Consider the following 25,473-nt stretch of genomic DNA (forward strand, 5'->3'; position numbering starts at 1 on the left):
CGGCTGCTCCCCAAGGTGCCCTCAGCCCGCTTTTGCCATCTCAAGGCATCCGCGTGAGGGGGTCTCACTGCCTGCATCCCCAGCTCCTCCCACCCTGCCCCAGCTCAGACCCCCTGCAACACCTCCCCCAGGACCCTTCCCATCCCCTCCCCACCCACAACCCCTCAACCCCATCCCGGGGCTCTGCCAGCCCCTGCCTCCATCATGAGCATCCCCATCCCCTCCAGCTCCCCTGATCCCATGGGGTAAAAGGAACAGTGGGAGCTTTGCAATGCCCAGAGACAGAAAAGGCAAAGCCCTGGTGTGCCTTGGAGCCTGGCTGCGTGTGCAGGGGCTCCTGCTGGGCCTTGGACCCCAGCCTGGGGCAAAAACCGGAGTCGCAGCAGAAGGATGGGAAGAGAAGCGAGGTGGGACCTGGTGGTTCCCCGTGAACCATCCCTTGTCCCTCCGCCCCTGCTCTGGGCTGAGGCGCTAGAAGCTGACAGGTCGGATGAGCATGCGGGTGCCCTTCAGGGAGTAGCTGGGCCCTTGGAAGTGGTGCCAGCGGATGCCGTTGAGCTTGCGGATGTTGTGCCGCGCTGGGTAGTAGATGCCGTTCAGGTTGGAGAGCCCACAAGCATCGAACCACCAGCCTGTGAGGAGGGAGCAGGCGGGAGGGTGGCATCCCATGGGGAGCACCCATGGGTGCTGCATGGGGGGTCCCCCCACCTCCGCTCACCTCCTGACAGCATCTGGGCGCACTTGCAGAGGCAGTTGTCGTTGTCGGCGTCGCGGGTGCTGAAGCGGGTGCCCTGCAGTGCCAACCCGCTCTGCTGCCCCGCCGTGCCGCTGTAGTCCTGCAGTGACAGCCTGCAGCACGGGTGGGCATGGACCATCAGTGCTGGACATTGTGGGGGCCACAGAACCCCTCAGCCCTGATCCGGGGGGTTAAGGGACATGGGATGCCACCGGCAGAGGCACAGAGGGACGCAGGCAGAGATCCTGCACCTCCAGCTTGGCCTGGAGCTGATGGTTTGGGGTCCCTAAGGGTGGGGGTCATGCTATGCTTGGGATTGGGACCATAGACTCAGACTGGTTTGTGTTGGAAGGGACCTCAAAGCTCATCCAGCCCCAACCCCTGCCATGGGCAGGGACCCCTTCCACTGGAGCAGCTTGCTCCAAGCCCCTGTGTCCAACCTGGCCTTGAGCACTGCCAGGGATGGGGCAGCCACAGCTTCTCTGGGCACCCTCACAGGGCAGAGCTTCTGCCTAAGAGCTCAGCTCAGCCTAAGAGGAGCCTGGGGAGAGCAGAAGGAGCAGCAGAGCAGAGCCCCCAGCACCGGGGGACGAGTTCTGCTGAGCCATAACCCCCCCCCCCCAGGACACCCCGGTGAAGCCCTGTGGGATCCTGCACCCGCGGGGCACCGCAGCCACCTCGCCCATGGCCACCGCGGGGCAGCAGGGGTCAGGCGGGGCCGGAGCTGCCCCTCTCCTACCTGTAGAGCTGCCGCTCGCTCCCCAGCTGGAATCTCCCGTAGTGGGCATAGACCTGGCCGCCCTCCCAGTCCCGCAGCTCCACGCGCAGGGCGTAGGGGCCCTGGCTCGTCAGGAGGTGCACGGCCTCGTTACCCAGCCAGTACTCGCCTGCGGCATCCCCAAACCCCTGCGGGAGCAGTGGGGCAGGTGAGTGCGGGGTGTCCCCGGGGTGTCCCCCGCTCCCCGGGCAGGCACGGACCTGTTTGTACTCCCTCCAGCTCCTCTGGAAGCTGAGGCTGCCGTTGGCACGCAGCTGGATGACGGTCCAGCCGCCGCCGTCTGTCTCCATGTCGCAGAATGCCTGCAGCGGGGAGAGCCGGGATGGGCTGCGGAGCAGGCAGCACCAGGCATGGGTGCTGCATGGTGCTGGATGGGTGCTGTATGGGTGCTGCATGGTGCTGTATGGGTGCTGTATGGGTGCTGCATGGTGCTGTATGTGTGCTGCATGGTGCTGTATGGGTGCTGCATGGGTGTTGTATGGTGCTGTATGGATGCTGCAGCTTGCTGAGGGGTCTGTGCCCTCACCCAGCAGCTCCTCCCTTCACCCTCCCTGCAGCCTCAGCCCTCCCAGCCAGATGGGATTGGGATCATAGAACCATGGACTGGTTTGGGTTGAAGGGACCTTAAAGCTCCTCCAGCTCCAACCCCTGCCACGGGCAGGGTCCCCTTCCACTGGAGCAGCTTGCTCCAAGCCCCTGTGTCCAACCTGGCCTTGAGCACTGCCAGGGATGGGGCAGCCACAGCCAGGCAATCAGGATACCAGCACTGGTCTGGGGTTAGTGTGCACTGGGTGCACTGGGATCAGCAGCGCCCCGGGGTGCTGTGCTGGAACCCCTTGCCAGCCCACACTCACCTTTTTGGGCTCGCTGAGGTTGCTGATGTGGAGGGTGTAGACGCCGCTGGCGCGGATGCCGGCCCGGTGCACCTCGGCACAGTCCTGGAATTGCTGCTCCTGCCCCGGCAGCGTGGCTGCGGCAGAGGCCCAGTGAGACAGTGGGACCCCGGCTGGTCCCTCAGCCCTGCCTGGCCCTGCTGCTCTCCCCTCGCCCTTTGGTGCTGTTGTGACCAGGGGTTATTTCTCCTTCTTCTGCCCCATCTCCCCAGGGCTGTGCTGGAAGATGAGGAGCTCTCCCACTGCCTGCACCCTGCCCGCACCCTGCCTGCACCCTGCCTGCACCCTGCCCGCACGGCCCCGTCTCACCTCTGCCCTGGGAGACGAGGCGCACCAGGCTCTGCACGGACTCGAGGAGCTGGAGCTGCTGGCGCTGGAGCAGGCTGGTGTTGGCGCTGGCGGCCAGCAGAGACTTCTCCAGCTCCTCGATGGTGCCGCTCTGCCTGCTCACCAACCGCTGCAGCTTCTCCTTCTCCGAGCGGGCCCCCGCCAGCTCCTCCTGGTGCTTGGTCTCCATCTCCAGCACCCGCACCTCCAGGATGCTGGAAGGGGAAGGCAGCGGCGATGGGGAGGCTGTGAACGCAGTGGCTGTGCAGCCCCAGCCCCAGCTGTGGTGCCCTGGCCCATCAGTGGGGACCCGGAGCTGGCCCATCCCCTGCAGCACCCACAAAATCAAGCCCACTTGGCACCTCTGGGATATGCTTAGCAAAGGGAAACCAATGCCCAAAGGTCTGTGCTGGGGCTCTGTGACCCCCCGCCATGGACCCCACCCAGCCCCTGAGCAAGTTTAACCCCCCCTCAAAGTGCAGCCTTGGGATGGGAGACACCGGCTGGGGTCTGGGGGCTCGGGGGTCCCCCCCAGGCCCTACTTGTTCCTGTTCTGCAGCTTGTGGATCTCGTTGGTCTGCAGCAGGAGCTGCTTCTCCAGCTTGGTGGTGGACAGCGAGTTCTCCTGCAGCTGCATCTCGATGCGCGACGTCTGGTTCAGCACCTACCCCAGAGCATCCCTGTGAGCACCCGCGGCCACGCCATGCCCCTGCTGTCACCGGTGCATTAAACCATGCCCCACCTCGGGGTGCTTTAGCAGCAGAGCCCCCGTGCTCCTTGCTATGGCCCCGGGGGGCTGTGGGGACCGGGGGGGGCGGTGGGCAGGGGTTGTACCTGGGCCTCTACATCGGTGAGCTTGCGGCTCTGCGCGGCGCTCTGGTTGAGGAGGCTGCTGCCGATCTCCAGCATGGTGGCGGTTTGGTTCTGCACCGCCGTCTGTGCCACCTCCGGCTTCATGCCCGTCTGGATGTAGCTCTCCAGCTGCAGGGGGGGGGAGCAAGGATGGGGCGGCTCATTTGGGAAGCTCCCTGGCACGGCCCCGGGCACATCGCTGGGAGCGTTCCAGCGCGGCACATCCCATCTCCAGGCTCTTTGGGGCTCATCAGAGCGAGCTCCCATGGGCTGTGCTGTGGCGGGGGAGCCCCTTTGGGCACCGGATTCCTTGGACCCGGCACAGGGCTGTGTGTTCCCGGGTGTGCTGGCAAGCTGGGGCGGCTCGGAAGAGTGTGTCCAGCATCAGCATCAGCTGCCAGCCCCCGAACGCCACAATCCCGTGGCCGGGGAAGGTGGGTGTCCATCACCCGGCGCTGCCCCGCCACAGGGAAGAGCTCGGGGCTGGGAAGAGGCCGCTGTGGACACAGCTGAGCCCCCGCTTCCTCTTTCCCAGCCCGCGGGGAGCCGCTTTTCCCAAAGGCCCTTTCTATTCCTGGCAGCCCCTTCCATGAGGTTCCCATTCGGCCGGGAGGGACACGGGGCTTCGGCAAGGGGCCGCGGGGAGCGGAAGGGGCTGCGCTGCCCACGCTGGGAGCACAACCCCACACCAGGGAGCCCCCAGATCCTGCATCCCAGCCCCGCATCCCGGTGCAGCTCATGGGAGCGCGGGCCCGGCGGCGCTGGCAGGGTGGGATGCTGCTGCCGGGATGCTTGGCACAGGAGCGGGGCCGGCAGCGGGCCAGGGCGCTGGGCTCTGCTCTTGCACTTGTTTGCACATGATGAAATCGCAGTGAGGCCCCATTCCCTGCTTCCCAGACCCAGGGAACAGCAGAACCATCACCCCACTGCGAGCACCCATAGCGGGCAGGAGGAGCCCAGCTCTGAGCATCCCATCCAGCACCTCCTGCCCCCCGATCCTGGGGGATCTTCCCTTAGAGGAACACGCTCATGAGGAGGAAGCGGGGAAAGGTCGGAGAGCCACGTCTGGAAAACATTTCCCGAGCTGAGTGCTTGCTGGAGAGTTTCCCTTTAACCACGTCGTTAATCTTGTTGCTTCACAGGCTCGGGGAGGCCTTTCCTCCCCCCCATTCGCTTGGCTGCTTTTTTTTCCCTATTAAATAAACAGATCTCGGAGCTCCGGGGCAGAACATACCCATGGAAAAGGTCAGGCTGGCACGGGGAGGGCTGAGACGGACACGGAGCCCCCGCTCCCGGCCCCAGCATCAGCCTGGGAGCAGCAGGGGCTGGAGAGGGGCGCAGTGACCCCGACCGTGGGTGGCACCGGGGACCCAAGGGGGGTCTGTGCAGAGCGCAGGGGTCTGGGGTTGTCTCCCCTTCAGCCCATGGGTACCGAGGAGAGCAGGGTCCCACCAACCTCATCCCTCCCTGAGGGTGCTGTTGGTCACCCCAAAAGCTGCCCTGGAGCAGGAGGGACCCCAGCACCCTGCTGTAGCAGTGCTGGGGACCTGGTGCCCAGGGCTGCATGGTTCTGCGCTGCCTTCTTGCAGCCACAACCCTCCCCTGTCCCCATCTGCACTGGTATTTCCAAGCATCCCACAGGCACTGGCTGCGGGGTCCAGAGGTGGGAGGAACCCCCCTATCTGTGCCTGTACCTCACCAGGGGGACCCCATCCTCCCCTGAGCCCCCCCCCCCCCCCAGACCTGGTGGCACCATCAAATGTTTGCGTCTGAACTCAAATGAATTCCTCCCGAGTCGGGAGCAGCGATGGGACAGGGAGAAGCCACACGTCCTCGTGTGCTGGGTGCTGGCCATGTCCCTGTCCCTCCCCACCGCTGGGGGCTGCACGTGGGGAGGATGGAGCAACACCCCAGTGCTGTGTATGGGGCTCCTGGGGGGGACCGAGGGGCCTCGGAAGCCCAGCAGCCCCCAGCGCCCGGCCAGGCTCCACGGGCCAGGGCAGAGCAGACGGGGATGCGACGTTCACAATCCATCCCCAAACCCGATACCTCCTTCGAGCCCTGGGTTGTTTGTTCAGGCCTGGAGCCCGACCAAAACAAGCTTCCCTGGGCCGTTCGGATGGATTGGGAATGCCGAGGAGCAACAGCAAAACATCGCAGTGGGCTGCCTCCGAAAGGAGAGGGGTGTGCTGTGTGGTGTGGTGGGATAATGCGGTGGGACGAGCTGGGATAATGGGATGGGGGACCACTGCCCAGTGCCCCACTGCCTCGTGCTCCTTGGGGCTGCAGTGTGGGGCATCGCTGCCCACAGCTGCCCAGATGTGCAGCCCCACATCTGTCTTGCTTATGTGCACTTGTGGTGGCACCTACGGCCCCTGCCTTCCTTGGGCATGCCTAAAGGTTGTGCTCACCCCAAGAGAAGCTCAGAGCTTGGGCACCCAGGGCAGGGAGGCCAAGGAGCAGGTTCCCCAAGGCAGGGACCGCCAGGCACAAGTACCCCAGGCTGTGCATGCACAGGAGACCCAGCAGGTCCTGCAGTGATGGAGACTCATTGCCACCGGCCGGGCGGTGACAGGCTCTGCCGGTCCCTCTGTGACATCCCGGGATGGCTTTCACGGATCAGCACTTTCCAGCCTTTGAGGAATTTGTCATCTAGTGTGGATGAGGGAACAGCCCTGCATGTCCCTGCTGCCCCACAGCCAGGAGAGGCTCCTGGGCCACCCCTGGGACCCCACTTGGTGCATTCAGCCCAGCCCCAGTGCTGCTGCCTGGCATCATCCAGGGTGCAGACACCCAGGTCCCACTGCATCCACCACCAGGACAGGGATGGGGCCATGCTGGCGATGCCATTGGGCTGGAGGGTCAGTGATGGCCGGGACGAGCCGCGTGCCCTCTTGTCAGGACAAGCACCCAGAGTGCTGCTGCTGTGTCCCATGGGATGAGCCGCCGGGAGCTATTCCTGGGTCTGACGCAGGCACCCGCAGATGGGGCTCCATCAGCTCTTGAGCTCTCCGGAAGGAAACGCCGCTTCCTGCTTCCAGTCATGGGGATGGGGAGAGCCTGGGTGGGGGCACCCCCATGGGCACCCCACTGCCCCCCACCCTGCAGCCACCAACATGTCACAGGGCCACAGAGAGCCATGGGCCCCACTCAGAGTCTTACCAAACGCCAGGAGCTTTTGCAAAGCCCGTAAGTGGGAACATGATGAAGCTGGAGGGGTTTTGGTGGCTCCTGCCCTTAGGTCCCTCTCTCTGCTGCCTGCCAACAGCCCTCCCAAGAGCTTTCCAGCATCCTGACCCAGAACAGGGAGTGCTGAGCTCCACTGTCCCTGCTCCATTGTGGTGGGACCACGATGAGTAATGGCAGGGGTGACAGCGGGATACAGGCAAGCACCAGGGAGCTGCAGTACTCACACTGCAGCACCCATAACGCCCACAGCATCTGCAGCACCCATAGCACCCGCAGCACCCATGCCCTCCAGGGAGTCCGCACCCGGTGCAAACAGGTTGCAGGGGAGATGCCGACCTGGCACAAGACCCCCACGCATCTCTGCTTCCAGCAGCCCGCGCCAGGCAGCCGGTACGAGGATGCTGCACCCATGGGCGCTGCCGGCAGAACCCCCCCGTCCCCTCACCCACCTTCAGCAGCCACTGGGTGCTGTTCTCCAGGACGCTCTCGAGGTGCCGCAGGCGCTGGGCCGCGCGGTGGCCGCCGTGCGCGGTGCCGGCCGGCGAGTCCCGCTGCAGGAGCGCCTTGGCCGGGCCGGGGGCAGCGGCGCAGGGCGCGGGGTCGGCCTCGGGCAGCACGAAGGTGTAGCTGCAGTGCCCGTGCTGCACCCGGTGGTAGCGCCGGCGGCTGCCCCCGTCCAGCGCCCGGCGCTGCGCCCCGGCTCCGCGCAGCGCGGTCACGGCGCAGGTCAGCGCCAGGAGGCCGAGGCTCAGCGCCCGCATGGTGCCGCTTGGTACGGGCTGGCAGCGGGCTGCGGTGGCCGGGGGTTGCCGGGCTGGGTCAGCGGGCGCTCGCCGCCGGGCCGGAGCGCTGCAGTTTTGGCATTTCCTCCCTCGGAGCCGGCTCCGGGCTTTTATCGGCGGGGGGAGAGGGGGAAAAACCCAACCCGGAATGAAAACAAGAGAAAAAAACCGGGTTTGAAAACAATTCTGTGCCTTTTCGCTCCCCCCCGAGCCCACTGCGCGCAGATCAAGTTTCACACGTGATCGCTGCATGCCTCGCACACACACACACACACGCAGCCCCCGTCCCTCCCCCGGCCACACGCACCCATCACCACCACCCCCCCCCCCGGCCGTTCTCTGCACAGCTCCTTGCACCTCCCAGCACCGGTACCCACCGTCCAGCCCGGCGCTGTGTGAGCCCCACCGTCCCCGAGCGGTACCCGCTGGGTCCCGGCACCCCCGGGGCACCCCCGTCCCGGCAGCAGAGCTCCCTCCCTGCATCCCGGCTATTTATAACATAGGATGGAGCCAGGCCTGGATTTGGCCGCGGGATGAGCCCGTGGGGACCAAGATAGGGGCTGAGTTCCAGGCGGAGCTTGGCAGGACCCAGACAGACCCTGCACAGGGCTTGGGGTGCCCAGAACTCAGACTGGGGCTCCACTGGGGATCCCCCCCCAGTGCAGCTTGCAGCCTATGTACTGGTGCAGATCAATGCTGGGTGCCCCAGGAGGGGACAATGATAGAGTGGGGATGCCCGAGCACCTCAGGAGGAGGTGGTTTTCTCCCAGCATGAGGGGCAGACGGGTATCCCAACACACCAGGCTGCTCACACAGCCATGGAGCTGGAGAATGGACCCTGGTCAGTGCAGGATGGCCGGGAATGCTCTGAGCCCAATGACTGGGATGCTCCAGGCCTCTCTATAGGAAATGCGCGAGCTGCCGTCAGGCCAGTGCCTGCAGTTGTGCCTTCACAGTAACCGGATTACACGGCTGAACCCAGCCATGGCTGCGAGACCTGATACTCTCATTTCATTAGCAACCGGTTGGATGAGCCCCTCAGTGCTTCCCGATGGCAGAGCTGAGGCCGGGATACCTGCGGGGAGCATTCCCGGTGAGGCGCTTCCCTCCGCCTCCAGCACCAAGTGATGCTGGGGAAGCTTTCAATAACGGCGTTAAAGTCTTTGCTCGGAGTCCCCGCAGTGCCTGGCGGCCAGGGCAGGGTCCTGGCGGCTCATCCCCATCCTCCTGGGAATGGCTCCTCCTGGGCATGAGGAATCCGGGGGGGCAGCGCCGTGCCGGACGTTTCCTGCCTTTGTTGGACGTGAAGCGAACAGCTCCGGGGCCGGCTCGATGCTGACACCCAGTGCGCTCATCCTGAAGGGTCTGTGCAGCCCCCATATGCCAGTGCCAGCCCTCGGGATGAGGGCTCGGACCCCGGCACACTCCAAATGCAGCAGTGCCTGTGGCTGGGGCGGTGACATGAGCGAACCCTCGTTGAACCCACTGATAGAGCCCTTGTGGACATTCAGCTGTGAGCTCTGTATGTGATGTGAGCGTGGCTCAGCACCCCTGGTGCCGGCTGGGATGGGGCTGCTCCCAGGGCATCCACTGGGCAATGCTGGAGGCAGCACCATTCCCTGCTCCAGTCGCTGCAGTGGCATCGTGTGCGCCCCTGTCCTGGACCGAGCGTGGCTATGGGATGCCAAATTCCTGTGCCCACATCCAGCTGGGGAGAGAATCTCTTCCTGCCCTTCTGTAAGCCTGAGGATGGCAGGATATGGTCCATGGTTGTGCTGGGGGGGGATGCTGAGCACTGGGCTGGTCTCCAAAGGGGTCCCATCCTTGGCATCTCACTGTTCTCTGTGCCACTAGCTGAGGATGGGGGGACTTGTATGACACCAGAGCATCCCTGTGCCATCGGGACCCCGGGGGAACAGAGCATCTCCCAGCCCTGAGGGATGAGACCCAAGCAGACACCATGTTCACCAACAGGGTCCAACCCCATCCCAGCCGTCTGGAGCACGGGAAGGGACGGCGCAGGCTGGGGGAGAGGGAAAACCAGCAAAGTGAAGGAGCCACCCCGCTCCCCAAGCCCCAGGGCATTGCTTTGGACACTGCAAATTAGATTTTCTGAAAAGGAAATGTTTTACAGGCCATAAATTGTGTCAAAAGAAAAGGGGGGGGGAGGAGAAAATGTTGTGCAATTGTGTTGTGGATGGAAAACTGGGGTGATGCGGCTGGGGCAGCGCGGTGGGAGCCCTGGCCAGGGGCTCCGAGAGCTCCCACCCCGCTCCCACCGCGCTGCCCCAGCTCCAGTGCTGGAGCCGCTAAGTACCCGCCTCTGGTTCTGTCTTCGGCTTCTTCTGCCTCTTCTTGCCTTTATTTTTGGGTTCGGTTTTCTCTGGAACAGGAAAGAGGAGGAGAAAGGGAGGGATCGCTCGTCAGGACCCGGCCCGAGCCCCATCCATGGGGTGCACACCCCGCATCCTCCCTCCGGTGTGAGACAGGACCCTCTTCCCAAGCTGGCGGACCCCAAAGCCCTCTCCAGGTCACTGAATGTGGGGGTCTGAGTGTTGGCAGCATGGGCAGAGGGACGCCAACGCATTGCCCCCCAGCTTCCATGGCCAGATCCTAAACTCTGGTACCCCCAGAATCTCCAGGAATGGGCTGGGAGATGCTCGGCCAACCTAGGGGCACGCCTGAGGTACCCCAACTTCTCTCTGAGCAAGGACTGGGGATGCTGGAGCACAACTATGGCTGCATCAGCACTCCGAAGCTGTGCCGCAGCCATGCCTTGCTCTCCCATCCTTGACCAGGCACCAGTGGAGCTTGGCTGCATCCTGCTGTCAGCCGGCAGGGACTCAGCACTGGTGGTCCCCAGATCTTGCACACCCCAAGGGGCTCCCCAAAGCACTGGTTGAGGCATTGGTGCTGCGACACCAAAGCAAACAGGGTCGCAGGAGATCTGCCGTGCCGTGGGTTCCAACGGGAAGGGGAACCCCTACTTGGGAGCGGAATGGCTGCCCAAAAACCGGGAAGCTTCACTTCTTCTTCCACCCCTGTGCTCTCCTGACTTAAAGGTGGGCGATAAGAGGGGTCTGGTGCCCCTCTCCCCACACATCCCCTGTGTGAGGGGCACGGGGCCGGTGAGCGGCCGGTCCTTTCCGAGGGCTCCGTCTCCTCTTCCTGCCCGTCTCTGTTTTCCAGCTCCGATCTCCCAGACATTTGCCACCCACCGAGGCGAGGGCACAGCACGAACGCCGAGCGCAGCAGACACAGGACAGATTTACAGCAGCGCGAGGGGTTTGTGCCTCGGCCAAGCGCGGATGCTTCCCCCTTCCAGCTGCCTGCGGACGGCTTAGAAGTGGTGGCACAAATCTCTCCTCACACGCTCGGGCCCCGCTGCCTTCCCTGGCTCGCCCGGGCTGGGGGTGTCTCGGCTGCATCCAGTGAACTCATTGTCCTCCTCCTCCAGCATCTGGATCCCATAACCCAGCACTCGGCCGGGCGGGCAGGAGCCTGGGAGCGAGGGCAGGGGATGCTGAGCAGCCGGCCCGGTGATGATGGGCACTGAGGGCTGCCCTCTCCTGCCTCCTGGCTGGGGCAGTGGGGCTGTTGCAAGGCACTGATGGGTTCCCCTCTGCCTTCCTGGGGCTACATCTGCCTCCGGAGCTAATCCCAGACAGCATCCGTGAGGAGCCCTGACGTTGAGCTCAGGGACAAGAGCCCAAGCGCTTTTCCAGGGTGCTGCTGCCTTCTCCGTCACCCCACAATCCAAGGTGCCTCTGGAGCACTGGAGGGGCATTCCCTGCTTCCAGGACAAGGCTCGGGGCTGCAGGCACCCGGCACCCCGCTGCGGGACACTGTGCTCCGGAACAGCCAGTCCTGGCACACCATAACGGCTGCATCAAACTGTCACCAGCTCGCTGGGTCCAGAGACGGAGCAGCCCAGCGGGGATGGGAATGGCCCCCAAATCGATGCCACCTGGCACCCCAAGGCCGCGAGCCAGGGCCCGGCTGGGGAAGGAAACGGCTCCTCTGCGCTGTCAGCAGTAAAACCTGATTTACGATTGATAGCGCTGGGACGAAGCTGCTCTTCTGGCTCCGTGGCCCCAGCCTCAGCACGCACGTCCCATCGCTGCCCCCATTGCTCCACGCTCGGGCTGGTCCCTTCCTCGGGGCACCGCGGCGCTGCCACGCTGGCGGTGCCGGCCGGCACGTCCCCCGGCACAGCGCGAGCCCGCGCCTCGGGCCCGCCAAGCGCCGCGGCTCAGATCTGCTGCCAGGCCCGGCACATCCGTATCCCATTGCAATCCCCCCCTTCTGCCAGCTGTGAAGGGGAGATTTATTAGAACGGCTTCGGTCCAGCCGGTTGCATCCAAAAATGACATCAGCCGCCTCCTTGCTCCCAGCGCCAGCCACGTGCCCGCACGGCCCCGGCAACCAGGGATGGGGCATGGGAGACGTGGTGGCAAGCCCTGAGCCAGGGAGCTCAGTGCCGAGGAGCCCCCAGCCCATGGGATGCGGTGCTGCTACAGTGGGAGAAGGCACAGGAGCAGAGGCCAACATCTGGCTGGGGAATCCATGGAGAAGAGCCCTGTTCTGGGATGGCGCCCAAGGCTTTGGCCATCAGAAGCCCCCTGGGTGATGCCCTCAAGCTCTATGAGTGTTTCTGGGGCTCAGTGGGTTTTGGAGGAACCTCCCCTGTTGTTCTCAACCCTTCTTATCCACAACTGTGCTGCAGAAAGCTCTGGCCGTGCTTTCCCCTCCCTTGGCAGCCTCATTCCATCACAGAGGCTGCCACCAGCATCCATCCCAGCCCAGCAGTGGATGGAGACACCGGCCGGTGCCAGGAGCTGCCAGATGCGAGCAGCCAGCGCAGCGCTGCCGCAGGGGTCCCCCAGCCCTGCAGCCAGGACCAGCACCAGCACCGGCGCTGCTCAGCACATGCGCCTGTAACTCCAGTTACAGCCACCAGCCTCAGGATGCCAAGGGTAACAGCCGGGCTGTGGGGCAGGCTGTGGGGCAGGCTGTGGGCAGGCTATGTGGCAGGCTATGGGTCGGGCTGTGGGGCAGGCTGCAGGCCGGGCTGTGGGGCAGGCTATGGGGCAGGCTGTGGGTCGGGATGCCCGCGATGCAGTGCTCACCTCCTGGGCAGTGCTTCCTCATGCGGCACTTCCGTGTCTCCAGCAGCGCGGGGCAGGCGGCTCCTTCCTCCCGGGCGGCCCCCGACACCTCCCGGACCCGCGTCTCCACTCCCCACTTGCAGCCGCAGGTTCGGCTCTCGTGGGTGCAGGGGCTCCACTCGCTCCACGGGCCCGGCTCACACGTTTCTGCGGGGGACAGGGGCGCAGAGCGGGGCCGGTGACCGCACAGCGCCGGGCATCACCCCGGGGACCACGGGGATGGGGTGCGAGTGCTCCTTACCTTGGCACTCGCGGGTGCCGGGCTGCACCGTGGTGCTGGGGGGGCACTGCCGAAAGCACTGGCCCTTGTGCAGGTAGAACTTGTCTTTGCACTTCATGCAGAAGTCTCTGCTGAAGCAGCTCTCGCAGCTCGGAGACCTGCACTCTGCGAGGAGGAGGGATGCTCAGCCGGGAGAGCCCGGAGCCGGCAGCCCCGGTACCCACCAGGAACCCAGAGGCCTTTGAGAACCTGTGGGGTCTGGGATGGGAAAAGGGGAGGGAGCCCCATGGCCACCGGCTCTGTGCCACCATCCCTCACCCCTCCCATGGCACCGGGACCCGCAGGGGGACACTGGGAGGACCCCGGGACCTACTCGTGCATCTGTTGACCTCCAGGCCCCGCACGCCGAAGTAGCCGGGCGGGCAGGTGTGGACGCACATCCCGAACTGGCGGATGCCGTCCCTCCAGATGAGCAGGAAGAGCCGGTGGTGGCACGTGATGCAGCCGTTGTCCTCGGAGCACAGCACGCAGCCCGTGCAGTTCTCCAGCAGCCCGGCGCTCGCTGCAGGGACACAAGCGCATGGCATGGCCAAGGTGCCAGGGAGGGTCCCAGGCCCCTGCCATCCCCATGGGGTGACAGCACTGTCCTGTTTCCCCGCAAACACCTCCCCAAATCCCTGCTGTTTCCCTGCCTGCCAGCACGGGAATGCACAAATCCATCGCTCCCCACTACTTGGGCATCACCCCCTCCATCACCCCAAGATCCAGGGCTGAGGGTTCACCCCATGCCCAGGCTGAGCCCTGTTCCTGCACCAGCCATTCCCAGCCTGTGGGAAGCATCCTAATGGGAGCTAAACACCAGCTCTGTCAGTAGAAATAGGCTCTGACCTGGATTAATCGGTTGATGCCTGTTAAGTGTCAGGGGACAAAGGGATTTTGGAAACACTCAAGAGGAGCCGAGATAAGGATCTGTCTGGTTGCTAAAGAGCCTCTGCCGCCTCCTTGGCTGCCTCTGCAGTGCTCCTGACCTGCGTGAGGGCAGCAGGCCCCACGGTGGGCTCTGCTCCCAGCGAGGACGGGTGCCAGCCCCCCCCAGCCTGCAGCCCCAGCAGAGCCCATGGGGATCCTGCCAACAGCTCCTCCTGGATCCCGGTGCCAGAGAAATGCAACCTGGGGAGATGCTCCCGGCATGGATCCAGGTTGCTACTGGGGGCTACCAGCACCCGGGGCCTCTTTGCACCCCCAGCCTGGCTGGGCATCTCTGTAAGGGGCCTGCAAGCCCCTGCATGGGCAGCTGGCATCTCTGCTGTGCTGGGAAGGGGTTGCTTGGCTCCAGCACCTCGGGGTCCTCTGGATGCTCCTGAGCAAAGGCTCCTGTTGTGCAGCAGTGACAGCCAGTGCCAGACTCCATCTGCCAGCACATCTTGGAGCATTAAGATGGTTTTTTTGCACTTGGTAAAGGTCTAAGGAGGTGTCTGACCTGAGCAGAGCAGGGCCCAGAGCCTACAGCTGGGACAGGCAAGGGCTGATGTGGATCCCTGGATCCAAGCTCTAGAAGGGACCTGCGCTGGATAACTCCGAGCCAAAGGAGCCAGAGATGGGCTTCACCCCGGGAGCAGTGCCCAGCACTGATCCTCTCTGACCCCAGGAGCTGAGAGCAGCAGGAGCCCCATGGCTGCGGTGCCAGGGCAGAGAGGCCGGTGACAAGCAGAGGCGGGTGCTGGGGAAGCCAGGAAAGATGCCGGGAGCTGCCTCAATACCCCTGGCACAAGCCCCGGGTGCGGTGGTGCCGTGTATCTGTCCCTGTATGGCTCATCCCTGTTCCCTCCCTGCAGCACAGGGGCCTGGACAGTGGCAGCAGCCGCAAGGCTTCGTTAGTGCCGTGTCTGCTGGGAGCGCGCTAACGAAGCACCTTGGATCCATTAAGTTGTTATGGTCTCCGTTTCATATTTACCAAACGCTGACAACATTTGTGTTCCTGGCTGCAGCCGGAGCGGCTTCCCTGGAGACTTCCCAGGGATTTACGAGCTTCTTTCCCTTCCCTCGCTCTTTCTGAGGACTTTTTCTTTGCCGCTCTCATTCCAGCCCCCGTGCGGGGCAGGGGAGGTGGGAGCCCTGCGAGGCTTTAGAGATAGCCCTGGGGTGCGGAGCTTGGGAAGGTTTGGCCAGACGGATCCTGCTCCTTGGCACCGTGAGCCTCACGAGCTGCCGGCATGGCACGTGCCACTGTGCCGGGAGCTGCCGGAGAGCTGGGGGATGGCTCTGCCATATCATGGGATGTGCCACGCACTAAAAACGGGACAAGGGAAATTAGGGATCCCCCTGCCCATCAGGGACTGCAGAGCCAGTGTGCCAGACATCAGAGGGGCATCACCCATCGCTGCCCAGCCCTGCTGCCGTGGGCTCTGTTGGCACTGGGAGACCTCTGGGCACTGCACTGCCCGGACCAACCCTCCAGGGCAGCAGAGCTCATGGAGGCAGCTCCTGTTTGCAGTGGGGTAGTTGTGGAGTGCGCTGCAGCATCCCTCGGACCTCCCAGACCCTATGGACTGGGCCAGCCCTTCTCCATTGCTTATACCAGGAGATAGAACATGTGTTTGAGGTGCAGAGCCATGGCCAGACCCCTGGGTGCTCCCAGGACCCGAGTCTCCCATGCATCCTATAGCATGAGGCTGCTCAGCATCCTGAGCTCCTCTCAGTGCCAGTCAAGCATCAGCCACTAGCACTGGTGAGGAGACAGGAGCCAGTGCCCAAAGGAGGGTGTGTGTGCCTTGGCACAGCCCTGGCACCAAGCAGCAGCTTGGCTGGTGCAGGGGACAGGCAGTGCCTGCAGCGGCTCTCAGCATCCCCCCAGGAGATTTTACTCCTAATGCTTTAAGCGGAGAAATACCAGAAAATCACCCAGTTCTGCTCTATCCCACCAGGCAGCCCCTGTGCCAGTTTCCCCTCTCCCTTGCCCCGAGCCATAGGACAACACTTTGCCTTCTCCACATGCCTCTGCACCAGCCCCGTGCCATGCACCGGGACGGGAAGCAGCCGGTGTCCAACGAGCCCCGAGGGGCTGGGCTGGGGAATGCTGGCTCCCGGCTCCTTCCAGCTTCACACCTCCGGCACCGGCAGACGAGGTCACTGCCCTCATTGTCCCCATGTCTCTGAGCCACCCGCGATACCTGAGCGGGACGATCCGGCCGCGCACGCACCGTACCTTGCTTCTTCCATCGGTTCTGCGTGAGCATTTCCATGGAGCTGATGAATAACAGCAGCATGAATATTATCCACTGCATCTGGGCAGGAGGCGGTTCGGGCAGGGAAGGAATCAAAGCATCCAAGCGGCTGCGGGCTCGTCGCCTCCGGCCGGAGCCAGCCGAGGGGCGCTGGGGAGGAGGGAGCAGGACGGCTCCGGGCTCACTCCATCCCACCGCGGTGCTGCCGCGCTGTAAGGGAGCGGGAGCCGGCTGGGCAGGGGCTCATGGTGGTGGGACAGCGCCGGCTGCCCCGGGGAGCTCTGCCTTTATACCCGCTGCCAGCCCCCCCTTCACTACAGCAACACCAAGGACCCCCCCCTCCAGCAGCGACGGAGCCGCCTGCGGACGAACCGGCTGCAGAGCCCGGGGTCGGGACCCGTCCCGCTGCCCCGCCGCGCTCCGACTGTGCCGCTGCCATCCCCGCGCCGGGGCCACGCCGGACCCCTGTGATTTGGGGGGGGGCGGAGCCAGGCGGTGACGCTGCCTGAACCAGCCCCCCCCGGCTGCTGAGCCTGGCCCGGGGCCGTGGTGGGGTCCGGCTCCTCCGGCTCTGGATCCGCTCTTTGGTGTCCCAGGGCTGCAGCTGACTCTGATTTACCCGAGCGCATCGGAACTCACTCCCCTCTCAGCTGCTGGAGATGAGCGGAGATGAGCCGAGCCCAGCTGAGCTGAGTGAAGCCGAGCCCAGCCGAGCCACACTGAGCCGAGCTGAGCCGTTTTTAGCCCCCCTCATCCTTGCTCCATTCAGTGCTCCCCAAAACGCCCCCCAGGAGCTCTCAGTTTGCCCAGGACAGGAGGGGAAGGGGCTTGTCTGCAGCACCTCGGTCACCAGGTGAGCCCTGCGTGCCCGTCCTGGCAGCTCCATGTGCTCATCCCACCCCGCTGGCGTGCGCCAGCCCCAGCGGCCGTGTGCTACGGGGAAATGAAAGGAGCAAGGGTTGGATCCCAGCTTTTGGGGTAACCCCAGTGTTCCTTGAGCTGGGCTCAGCGGGCTCTGCCATTATGCTGCACCCCACGGAGATGGTTTGGGTTTGGACCTTGGTCCTGATGGTTTCCAGTCAATCAACAGAGAGTCTCTCCTTCATTCTTGCAGGATGCACTGATTTAACTGGGATTTGCTCTCTACCCACATGAATTTCTACCTCCATCTCCCCCTTCTCCCCCAGCCTCCCTGAACATCTCCCTGCACCGCTCCCATGCAGCACCACCACTTTCCATTCCCAAGGAGTCAAGGATTCAGACAACAAAGGAGCCATTTCACCCCTTTGGCCTGGCCATAGGAAACCAGCAGCAATAATGGTTGGGATCACTTTAGGTCTGTTTTTTCTAACGCCAATAAATTGAAATACTCCAAATAAATGCCAAAGAAATTGAAAAAATACCCATAAAATGCAGGTTTCCAGCAGCTGGCTCGGCCTTACTTTCCATAAACAACCAAGCCCTCAACACAGCATTCCCATCATGGATCTGCATGGGCTGGGGGGATCTGTGGGCATGGGCATGGTGCTGCCATCCAGCACAGGAGCTGGCAAGAATATGAACATGGGAATGGCATTGGAGCTACTTGAGTACGGGCTGCAAGGGTGCTTGTGGGTGACTGGTTCCCCAGGAGCTGCTTGGGAATTGTCCTTGTCAGACACGGAAGGGAAACGCTGTGCAAGGGAAGTGCCCTGGCCCCGGCTGCTGGCGTGGGCTTGTGGATGCTGGAGCAGCCTCTAATTGGGTGTCTCTCATGAGGGATGGCTCCCCGGGGACAGCCCGTGCAGTCTGCTCACACTCATCACTGCCAAGATCCTGGATCCCTGCTGGTGGGTGCCGGGTGTCCCGGAGGGAGCAGGGAAACCCTCTCCTTCGGCTCTCTCTGGCTGCTGCTCTGAAGACTGCAGTGGGAAGGGAGGATGTGCTGTCCGCTGACTAATCCAGCCTGGATCCCCTCTGCTGTGCCAGGAGGTGCTCTGGGGAGCCCGGATGGATGCTGCCGCGGTGGCAACCACAGTGACTCAGGGTGATGCCGGGGAGCAGCCCCACAGCCAGCGCACAGGGAATGAAATGTTCCTCCTCTGCCTTCCAAAGCACCGGGAAGGAAGTGTCCAGGAAGATCATTTGGAAAGTTTGTTTGACACTTGAGCACGCTTTCATCTCTGGAGAAATCTTGGTGATCCTCCAAGGCAGCACTGCCTGCTTCCCGGCACGGCCAGCGCCCGCAGCACCGCCCCAGGGGCTGCTTTTGGGATAACAGCGGCTCCGGGTGGGAGAGCATGGTCCTGGCAGGGCCACAGTTTAGTCAGGAATACTGACACGGGGATGCTGGCAGAGGGATGAAGGCATGGGGATGCTGGCACAGGATGCTGGTGCAGGGATAGTGGCACCAGGGATGCTGGCACAGGATGCTGGTGCAGGGATAGTGGCACCAGGGATGCTGGCACAGGGATGCTGGCACCAAGGGATGCTGGCACAGGGATGCGGGCACAAGGATGCTCCTGCCCAAGGTAACAAAGTGAAAATGAAATGGTTGGATGTGGTTGGCAGCAGGGGGAAGGAGGCAGCGAGGAGCTGAGAGATGGATGGAGCCCCTGGATGAAGGCAGGGTTATCTCCCCACCTGCAATGAGCTTCCCATAGGCGAGGAGGGATATCTCCTCCGGAGCAGGGGCCCTCGTGCATCCCAGGAGATGAATGTGGGTTTGATCAGGGAGGGTTTGAGCGGATGGTAGTGGATAAGGAAGAAAAATATTTGGCATTCCTCTCCCATCATAACAGGGCCAGATGCTTGGACGGTGGCAGGCGCTTCCCACAGGAATGGAGTCACAGCCGCTCCCTGCTCCGCAGAGGCCCTTTCCCCTGTGCTTATGAAATGCCAGCTCCACCTAACCCAGCACCGTGGTGCTCGCCGGCATCCTTGGTCATGGTGGCACTGACCGGACCCCCACTCGGGGCAGGCAGAGCCCGGAGCCCGGCGGATGTGCATGGAAACCTGCTGGGAGAGGCCGGACTGCAGATTTACGGCCCATGTGGGAGCCAGGTGTGGTCGGGCACTCCAGGGACAACCGGCCTGGCACAGCGCGGCAAGGGAGGAGAGCTCCGGTGAGCTCCGGTGATGCCGCTGCCACAGGGAGATGCAGTCGGAAGCAGGTCCTGCCTGGCCAGAGCTGGTGCGAGCAGATGGGCTCTGTGTGGCCAGGGGCAGCTTCATCCTTGGTGACAGGATGCCGATGGCTCCCCCAGGCAGGAAGGATGGCGTAAAGAGGGCTAAAAGAGGGGAGACTGAGATGAGCTCTTAGGCAGAAGCTCTTCCCTCTGAGGGTGCTGAGGCGCTGGCACAGGGTGCCCAGAGAAGCTGTGGCTGCCCCATCCCTGGCAGTGCTCAAGGCCAGGCTGGACACAGGGGCTTGGAGCAAGCTGCTCCAGTGGAAGGGGTTGGAGCTGGAGGAGCTTTAAGGTCCCCTCAACCGAAACCAGGCTGGGATTCTATGGTTCTATGACACCAGACACTGCACGCTCATGGCACGCTTGTTCTCCCCCTGCCTTCAGCCAGTCCTGGACCTGCTGATCCTGTTGCTCTCGGGTGGATGCGGCACCCCAGGAGCTTTAAGTCCTGCCTGACGGTTTAGGATGTGCCTTAAACCAACCCTCCATCCCTCAGGAGCACCGCTGCTCCCGCTCCCCTCCCGCGGCTCCTCTGGCTCGGCTCCAGCTTGGCCGCTGGTGCAGCCGCGCAGCCTCCGAGGGCTCCGGCTGCCAGAACAGAAGCAAAGCCCAAAGACAGATTTGGTGTCGAGCGGCGCCGGAGGCCGAGGGGCAACGGGAGGAGGAGCCGGAGCCTGGAGCAGGAAGGGGCAGGCGAGCGGTGAGGTTCGGGCTCGAAACCGAGCTGCCGGCGCGTGCCAGCGGCGCGGATTTCCAGTGTTTATTTTATCTCTTTCGTTGAGCCCCTTTTGAGGCAGAATATATTAAAATGGTTGGACTTTATATAATGGGAATAATTGAAACAATATTCCTGCTTCCCGGCTGCGGTTTGGTTCCAGCCGAGGGTGTCCGGGCCTCCTCGAGGTGCTGGGGCCGCCGCCTGTTCACTGGTTATTGTTGACACATGTCGGAGCCGTTTCCGTACGGCTGCCGGAGTGGGAAGAGCAGGATCCGTGCCCAGCAGCATCGCCCGGTGCCTCCGCTGTGATGGGGCCGGGTTCTGGCTGAGCCGGGGGTTCCTGGGCAGCGCTGGAAGGAAGATGGGAGATGAGGGTGGTGGGATGGGGTGAGGCTTGGGAGGAGAGAGGATGCGCTCATTGGTTGTGTGGTCCATTGTGCCTTGGTGTTCACTGGAGAAGGTGGAACAAGGAGATGGCCACAAAGGTTGAGGGTTGTTGGAGTCCTATTCAATCCCTTCCCGGCAATGGGCAAGGTCATTGCAGAAAGACCCCTGAGCCCAGCGTCCTCACAGGCCAAGCTCACACCAAACACTTGTCCTTGCAGCCAACATCCATCTGCATCCCACATGTGCCACTGGAACTGCCACCTCTGGATGGACAAGGGAGAGCAACCACAATGGTGACGCGGCCCCAGCGTTGAGCCGGGTCATAAACCAGCTTCCTGCCCTGCAGCACCACAGCGTCTGGGGGGGCAGCTGATGGAGGCGAAACTAAGAGCAAAAGGATGGGGAGGTTTTCAGGGAACTGGGACACGTGTGAAATCCGGGTGGAAATCTCTTCCCACCATTGCCGCAATTCCCACCAGCTACGTGCAGGGCCCGGGACAGTTTCTCCAGGAAAAGGCAGGGATGTGGGCTGCACCGTGCAGGGTCAGGAGCCTGGGGCTTGGGGCAGTGGGACCAGGCTTCCAGATGGCTGGAAACATGGAATTGCAGAGGGTTTCACAGCCAGGGAGCCGGGATTCCCCAATGGAGCTCCTAGACCCAGGCCATGGCACCCTCCTGGCAAAGCCGGAGCATCAGCAACCTTGGAGCCCCCTCTTCTCTGCCAGGCAGAGCCATCCAGTGCCTCCGGCTTTCCTAGCACTGGGAATCATGTGTCTGCTGCTGGAAGGGAGCAAGGCAGTGGTATTTTAGTAGCTGGCCCTCTCCTATTTTCCTAAGAATCATCCATGCCAAATTCCAATTGAATTTCTTTTAATATTTGCGCTATTTGGGGAAAGCATTGGGAAAGACAGATGGAAGCGTGGCTCAGATGGACGATCCTGGCTCCACGTGAGGCAGTACTCAGAAATCCCGTCCTGTTTCAAATAACTTGAATGTGACTGCATGGTTCCCTCTCACATCATTCCCCAGGAGGGCAGAACCCTCTGACTCCAGCGCATGACTCTCACCGGCTGGAATTCAGCAGAACAAAGGCTTTGGGCAGGATCCTGCTCCTGGATGGGGACATTCCCCCCTGGCAGCCGCAGAGCCTTCGTGGCTCCGGTACCCATTGCCCCGCATGTGTCTGGCTGCAGCCGTGGCTCCCGGTGCATGTGCCACTGGTGAGGGTGCCTTGAGCACTGCCAGGGATGGGGCAGCCACAGCTTCTCTGGGCACCCTGTGCCAGCGCCTCAGCACCCTCACGGGGAAGAGCTTCTGCCTTGTATCTTGCTGGTCTCCACCATGGTTCCTGCTGAAATCAGACCCTTAAGAGCAAATGAAACCCCCATGGACCTGCTGCAGCAGGATGTGATTTGTACCATGACCGAAGCTGATGGCTCCTCTGCCCCTGCTCACCCTGGCCAAAGCTGCAGGGCTGTGCTCATGCTTTGAACAGCAAGCCAGAAGGAAACGGCGTGTCCTAAGGGCTGCCTATGAGCTAGTCCTTTGATGGACCCTCCTGCATGGGCACAGGGATGGGAAACAGCTGAGTGGACATCCCCAGGCACAGAAGCGCATCCTGCCCCATCCACAGGAGCCAGGCCTTTGAGTCCTCCTCACCCTCCCAACCTCATGCTCCATCCTCACCCTATTGCCAGCTCCTGGTCCCCATATCCACCAGGCACCGCCCCACATCCCTTCCCTCCACACAGCCTGGGGACATGGTGCTACCAGGGCCAGTGTGGACCATGGTGACCAGCCCGGCGGTGGCTGCCATCGCCCCAGGGCTGGCGCCTGCTTGTGTCCCCGTGACGTTAAAGGCCTCTCCCAGAATTAATACCAGGAGGGACACAAACATTAATATTGCTGAAGTGAAAATAAAGTGATAATTGCATGGAGCTGGCATTCAGGGAACTCATTACCACCGCTCGCTGCTGACGTCCAGGAGCACCAGAAACCACCCTCAATGTGGGAGAACACCATGGAGAAGAACAAGAAGGGAAGAGCAGGAACTGGCAAGGGCAGACCTCTGTATGAACTGAACCCCAGGGCTCAGGAGCTGTCCTGTGATGCTGCACAGGGCCAGTCCCAGGCTGTGTTTACCATTAGAAGAGTTTAACCAGCGCAGAGGGGATGTGGTGCCCACAGGTTGCTTCCTCCATTGCAGGCAAAGCCGTGGAGTAAAATGTTCCCCTCTCCTTTTGCTGGTTTTTTTTCAGTGTTTTATATCCTGTTTATGCCGCTGACAAATTGAATTTTCAGGAGCTGGAACCAGGACAGTCTGAGCTGTTTAAAATGCTGCCGGGTTGTGGGCGGCTCCTCTCTTGAAGTACGCAGAGAGGTTCAGCTTTGCCATCACCACCAAACCACAGCGGCAGGAGGAAGAAGAGGTCAGGGTGGGCAAGTGGAGCAGGAGCACTGCCAGGGATGGTGCTACCCCGAGCCTCACACCAGCCCCAGAGCATCCCTGCTGCTACAGCTGAAGGACGGATGCAGGGCACAGTCCCCGGCCGGCCGCCCGTGCCCACAGCCGGGCACGGAGCCGCTGCGGCAACCTCTGGCTCATGGAAAGAATTCTTCCATGAATTTGAGCAAATTTGTGTAAAAACAAAAAAATAGATTAAATGAAGGAAATTGATCAAAAAAGTGATGGAAAAATGTATGCTGTGCCGTGGAAGCAGCAAAAGTGCATTTCCAAATGTCCCCGGCCTGCACGCACCCTGGTGCTCTCTGCTCCCCACAGCATCTGGGGTATTCACAGCTCCTCACCCAAGGGGACAGCTCTGTCCTAGCAGGCAGGGACACTGACACGGTGCCTTCAGCTCAACTGCTCCGTCCATCCCTGCTCTCCTGCGGCCACCCTCATGGTGGTGCAGGTCCAGCACCATCCTGCAAGCAGAGGGTCCCTCCTGCCCCAGCCTTGGCCATCCCAACAACCTTGAGCTCCAACTCAACCGACTGGACATGGCTGCAACCACAGACAGGATTTGATTTGACTTTTGCTTTTACATATTTCTTTCCTTCAAAACAAACAAAGAGAACTCACGTTTCCCATCCATGTGAATGGCATTTGCAGGGACAGCGATGCTGGGGGGCCTGCGGCCTGGAGAAGCCAAAGAGGGACACGGAGGTGTTTGGCAGAGGTGACCTGGCCAAGGAGACTGAGCCCTTGTAAAGGCTGCAGCTCCCTAAGCCAGGATGCTGGGAAGGGGCAGGACGGCACGGCAGGACCAGGGCTCAATCCAGGGTCTGGCTGCCTCAGCAAAGAGGTCGCGGCTTTTAGCCAAGGCTTCAGGAAGGAATTTCAGAAAGCTCTTGCTCTGGCCTCTCCTTTCCTGAGCTGATCAAGAGCTGGGCTCTGCTCTGCAATCTGCTCCCTTCCATGGGCCAAGCTCTCCCGTGGGGTCAGAGGAGCTGAGCTGAGCTGAACTGAGCTCCACTGGGGCTGTGGAAGGGGTCTGCATGGGCAGAGGGATGTGGTGGGCAGAGGGATCACCAGGTCAGGACTTGCATCCCTTTGTCCACACATACCCACCACCCTGCATCTCTGCATTCCCGTGTCTCTGCATCTCTGTGCTCCTGCTCCCTGCATCTCTGTATTCCCACCTCCCTGCATCCCAACACCCTATCATCCTCATATCCCTGCTTCCCTGCATCCCTACGTCTCTGCCTCCCTGCAGCCCTGGAAGGCTGTACTGCTCCTGGCTTATCCAAACACCCTCTGTTGTTCTTCCCAGCTGGATGATGCCGCTGGTTCCCTGGTAGCATCCCACCGCACTGGACACCTTCCCTGCGTGCAGCCCTGGCACCTCCTTGCTCTCGCAGTTACGCATTCACTGAATCCTTCTTTCCTTGTTCTTAACGGACAAATCCTGTGGCACAATTCCCTTCCACACCAGTCGCCTGTCAGCTCCCGTCGAGCTGGAGGAGCCCAGCGGCTCCCACCCTCTGCTGCGCTGCGCCAAGCGGCACCAAGCAGCCTCAGCTGCGGATCCCTGCGCTGGGACAGAGCGGCTGCGTCACGGCCCCTTCCCCAGGGCCCTGTGCATGAGGAAGGGGAGTCCTTGTCCCCGGTCCCTCGAGCCCTGGGATGCCGCTGCCCTGCTCTGAGTTTCCCGCAGCCTCCAGCTCCATCGCTGCTGCTGCCGAGCACCCAGAGCCCCTTGGGAACACTGAGCGGGGCGGGGGGGTCCTGCAATTGCACTGACCCCTTCATCCAGCTCTCATCCAGACCTTCGCCAGACGCTGGCACAGCCCCAGCACCCTGCAGAGGGGAAGCCACATCAGAGAGAGCCGGGAGGCAGCCTGCGAGGGGTCCGGCGATGGCGGTGCCATGGGCAGGGGTACTGCAACCCCCGAGGAGCGGTGGCAGGAAGCCGGTGCCATCCCGGTCCTCATCCCCATCCCCGGCGCGGGCAGCTGCCGGCTGGAGCGGAGCAGCAGTGTCCGTGCACGGCCAGTTCCCAGCCCGCAGCAGCCTGAGACAATGCCGATGACAGTGGCAGGGATAAAGAGATGAGAAATGTGTCTGCGATTTTAATGGGCTGGAAACACCCAGCGCAGGGCACGGAGGGAGCCTCCCGGCCCCGCATTGCAGTGACACCCGGCATCCCGGCAGGGAAAGGGGTCCCTAATGCTTCCAAGATGTGGAGCCGCTCGGGAGGCAGCCTGGCTTTCTGCGGCAGCCTCACCTCAGGGATAACTGGGAAGATTATCCCGTTAGAAACGGCTCGCAGGGGAGGGATGCTCCTGAGAGCACGTCCTTGGGCTTTCGCATCTGCACCAAACAATTGCTCTGGGTTGCAAACACAGGCAGGGGGTTGGTGGAGCTCCATGGCCTCGTGCAAGGGATCTCTGCCTTGATCCATCACTGGGAGCAATGGAAAGGGAAAGGCTGGGCCGTGTGTCCGGTGGGGCAGTCCTGAGCTGGTGACAGGTCCTGCTTTGGTACCGGCTTTGGCACCAGTTCCTGGTGTGCAGCAGGACCAGGATG

At 62.6% G+C, this 25,473-nt stretch overlaps 2 protein-coding genes across 3 annotated transcripts; both read right to left on the reverse strand.

The window, feature by feature from the left end:
• Positions 1 to 304: 304 nt before the first annotated feature.
• On the reverse strand, positions 305 to 8,008 carry ANGPT4 (angiopoietin 4). Its single transcript, XM_065691490.1, has 10 exons — positions 7,935 to 8,008; positions 7,225 to 7,664; positions 3,569 to 3,715; positions 3,277 to 3,398; positions 2,717 to 2,949; positions 2,369 to 2,484; positions 1,715 to 1,816; positions 1,476 to 1,642; positions 719 to 849; positions 305 to 632 (listed from the first exon to the last, which is right to left on the reverse strand). Exons 2-10 carry the CDS (start codon positions 7,534 to 7,536, stop codon positions 472 to 474), a joined length of 1,491 nt encoding a protein of 496 aa, XP_065547562.1. The 5' UTR covers positions 7,537 to 7,664; positions 7,935 to 8,008; the 3' UTR covers positions 305 to 471.
• A 1,657-nt stretch (positions 8,009 to 9,665) lies between these two features.
• On the reverse strand, positions 9,666 to 16,737 carry RSPO4 (R-spondin 4). 2 transcript variants are annotated; one of them, XM_065691492.1, is made up of 6 exons: positions 16,151 to 16,737; positions 13,319 to 13,507; positions 12,967 to 13,110; positions 12,687 to 12,872; positions 9,866 to 9,940; positions 9,666 to 9,784 (listed from the first exon to the last, which is right to left on the reverse strand). In XM_065691492.1, exons 1-5 carry the CDS (start codon positions 16,227 to 16,229, stop codon positions 9,867 to 9,869), a joined length of 672 nt encoding a protein of 223 aa, XP_065547564.1. In that variant the 5' UTR covers positions 16,230 to 16,737; the 3' UTR covers positions 9,666 to 9,784; position 9,866. The 2 variants fall into 2 exon arrangements, with proteins under 2 accessions (XP_065547564.1, XP_065547563.1); XM_065691491.1 differs by lacking the exons at positions 9,666 to 9,784; positions 9,866 to 9,940 and adding an exon at positions 10,532 to 11,869.
• Positions 16,738 to 25,473: the final 8,736 nt, after the last annotated feature.

This window comes from Lathamus discolor, chromosome 11 (assembly GCF_037157495.1).
Source record: "Lathamus discolor isolate bLatDis1 chromosome 11, bLatDis1.hap1, whole genome shotgun sequence".
NCBI lineage: Eukaryota > Metazoa > Chordata > Aves > Psittaciformes > Psittacidae > Lathamus > Lathamus discolor.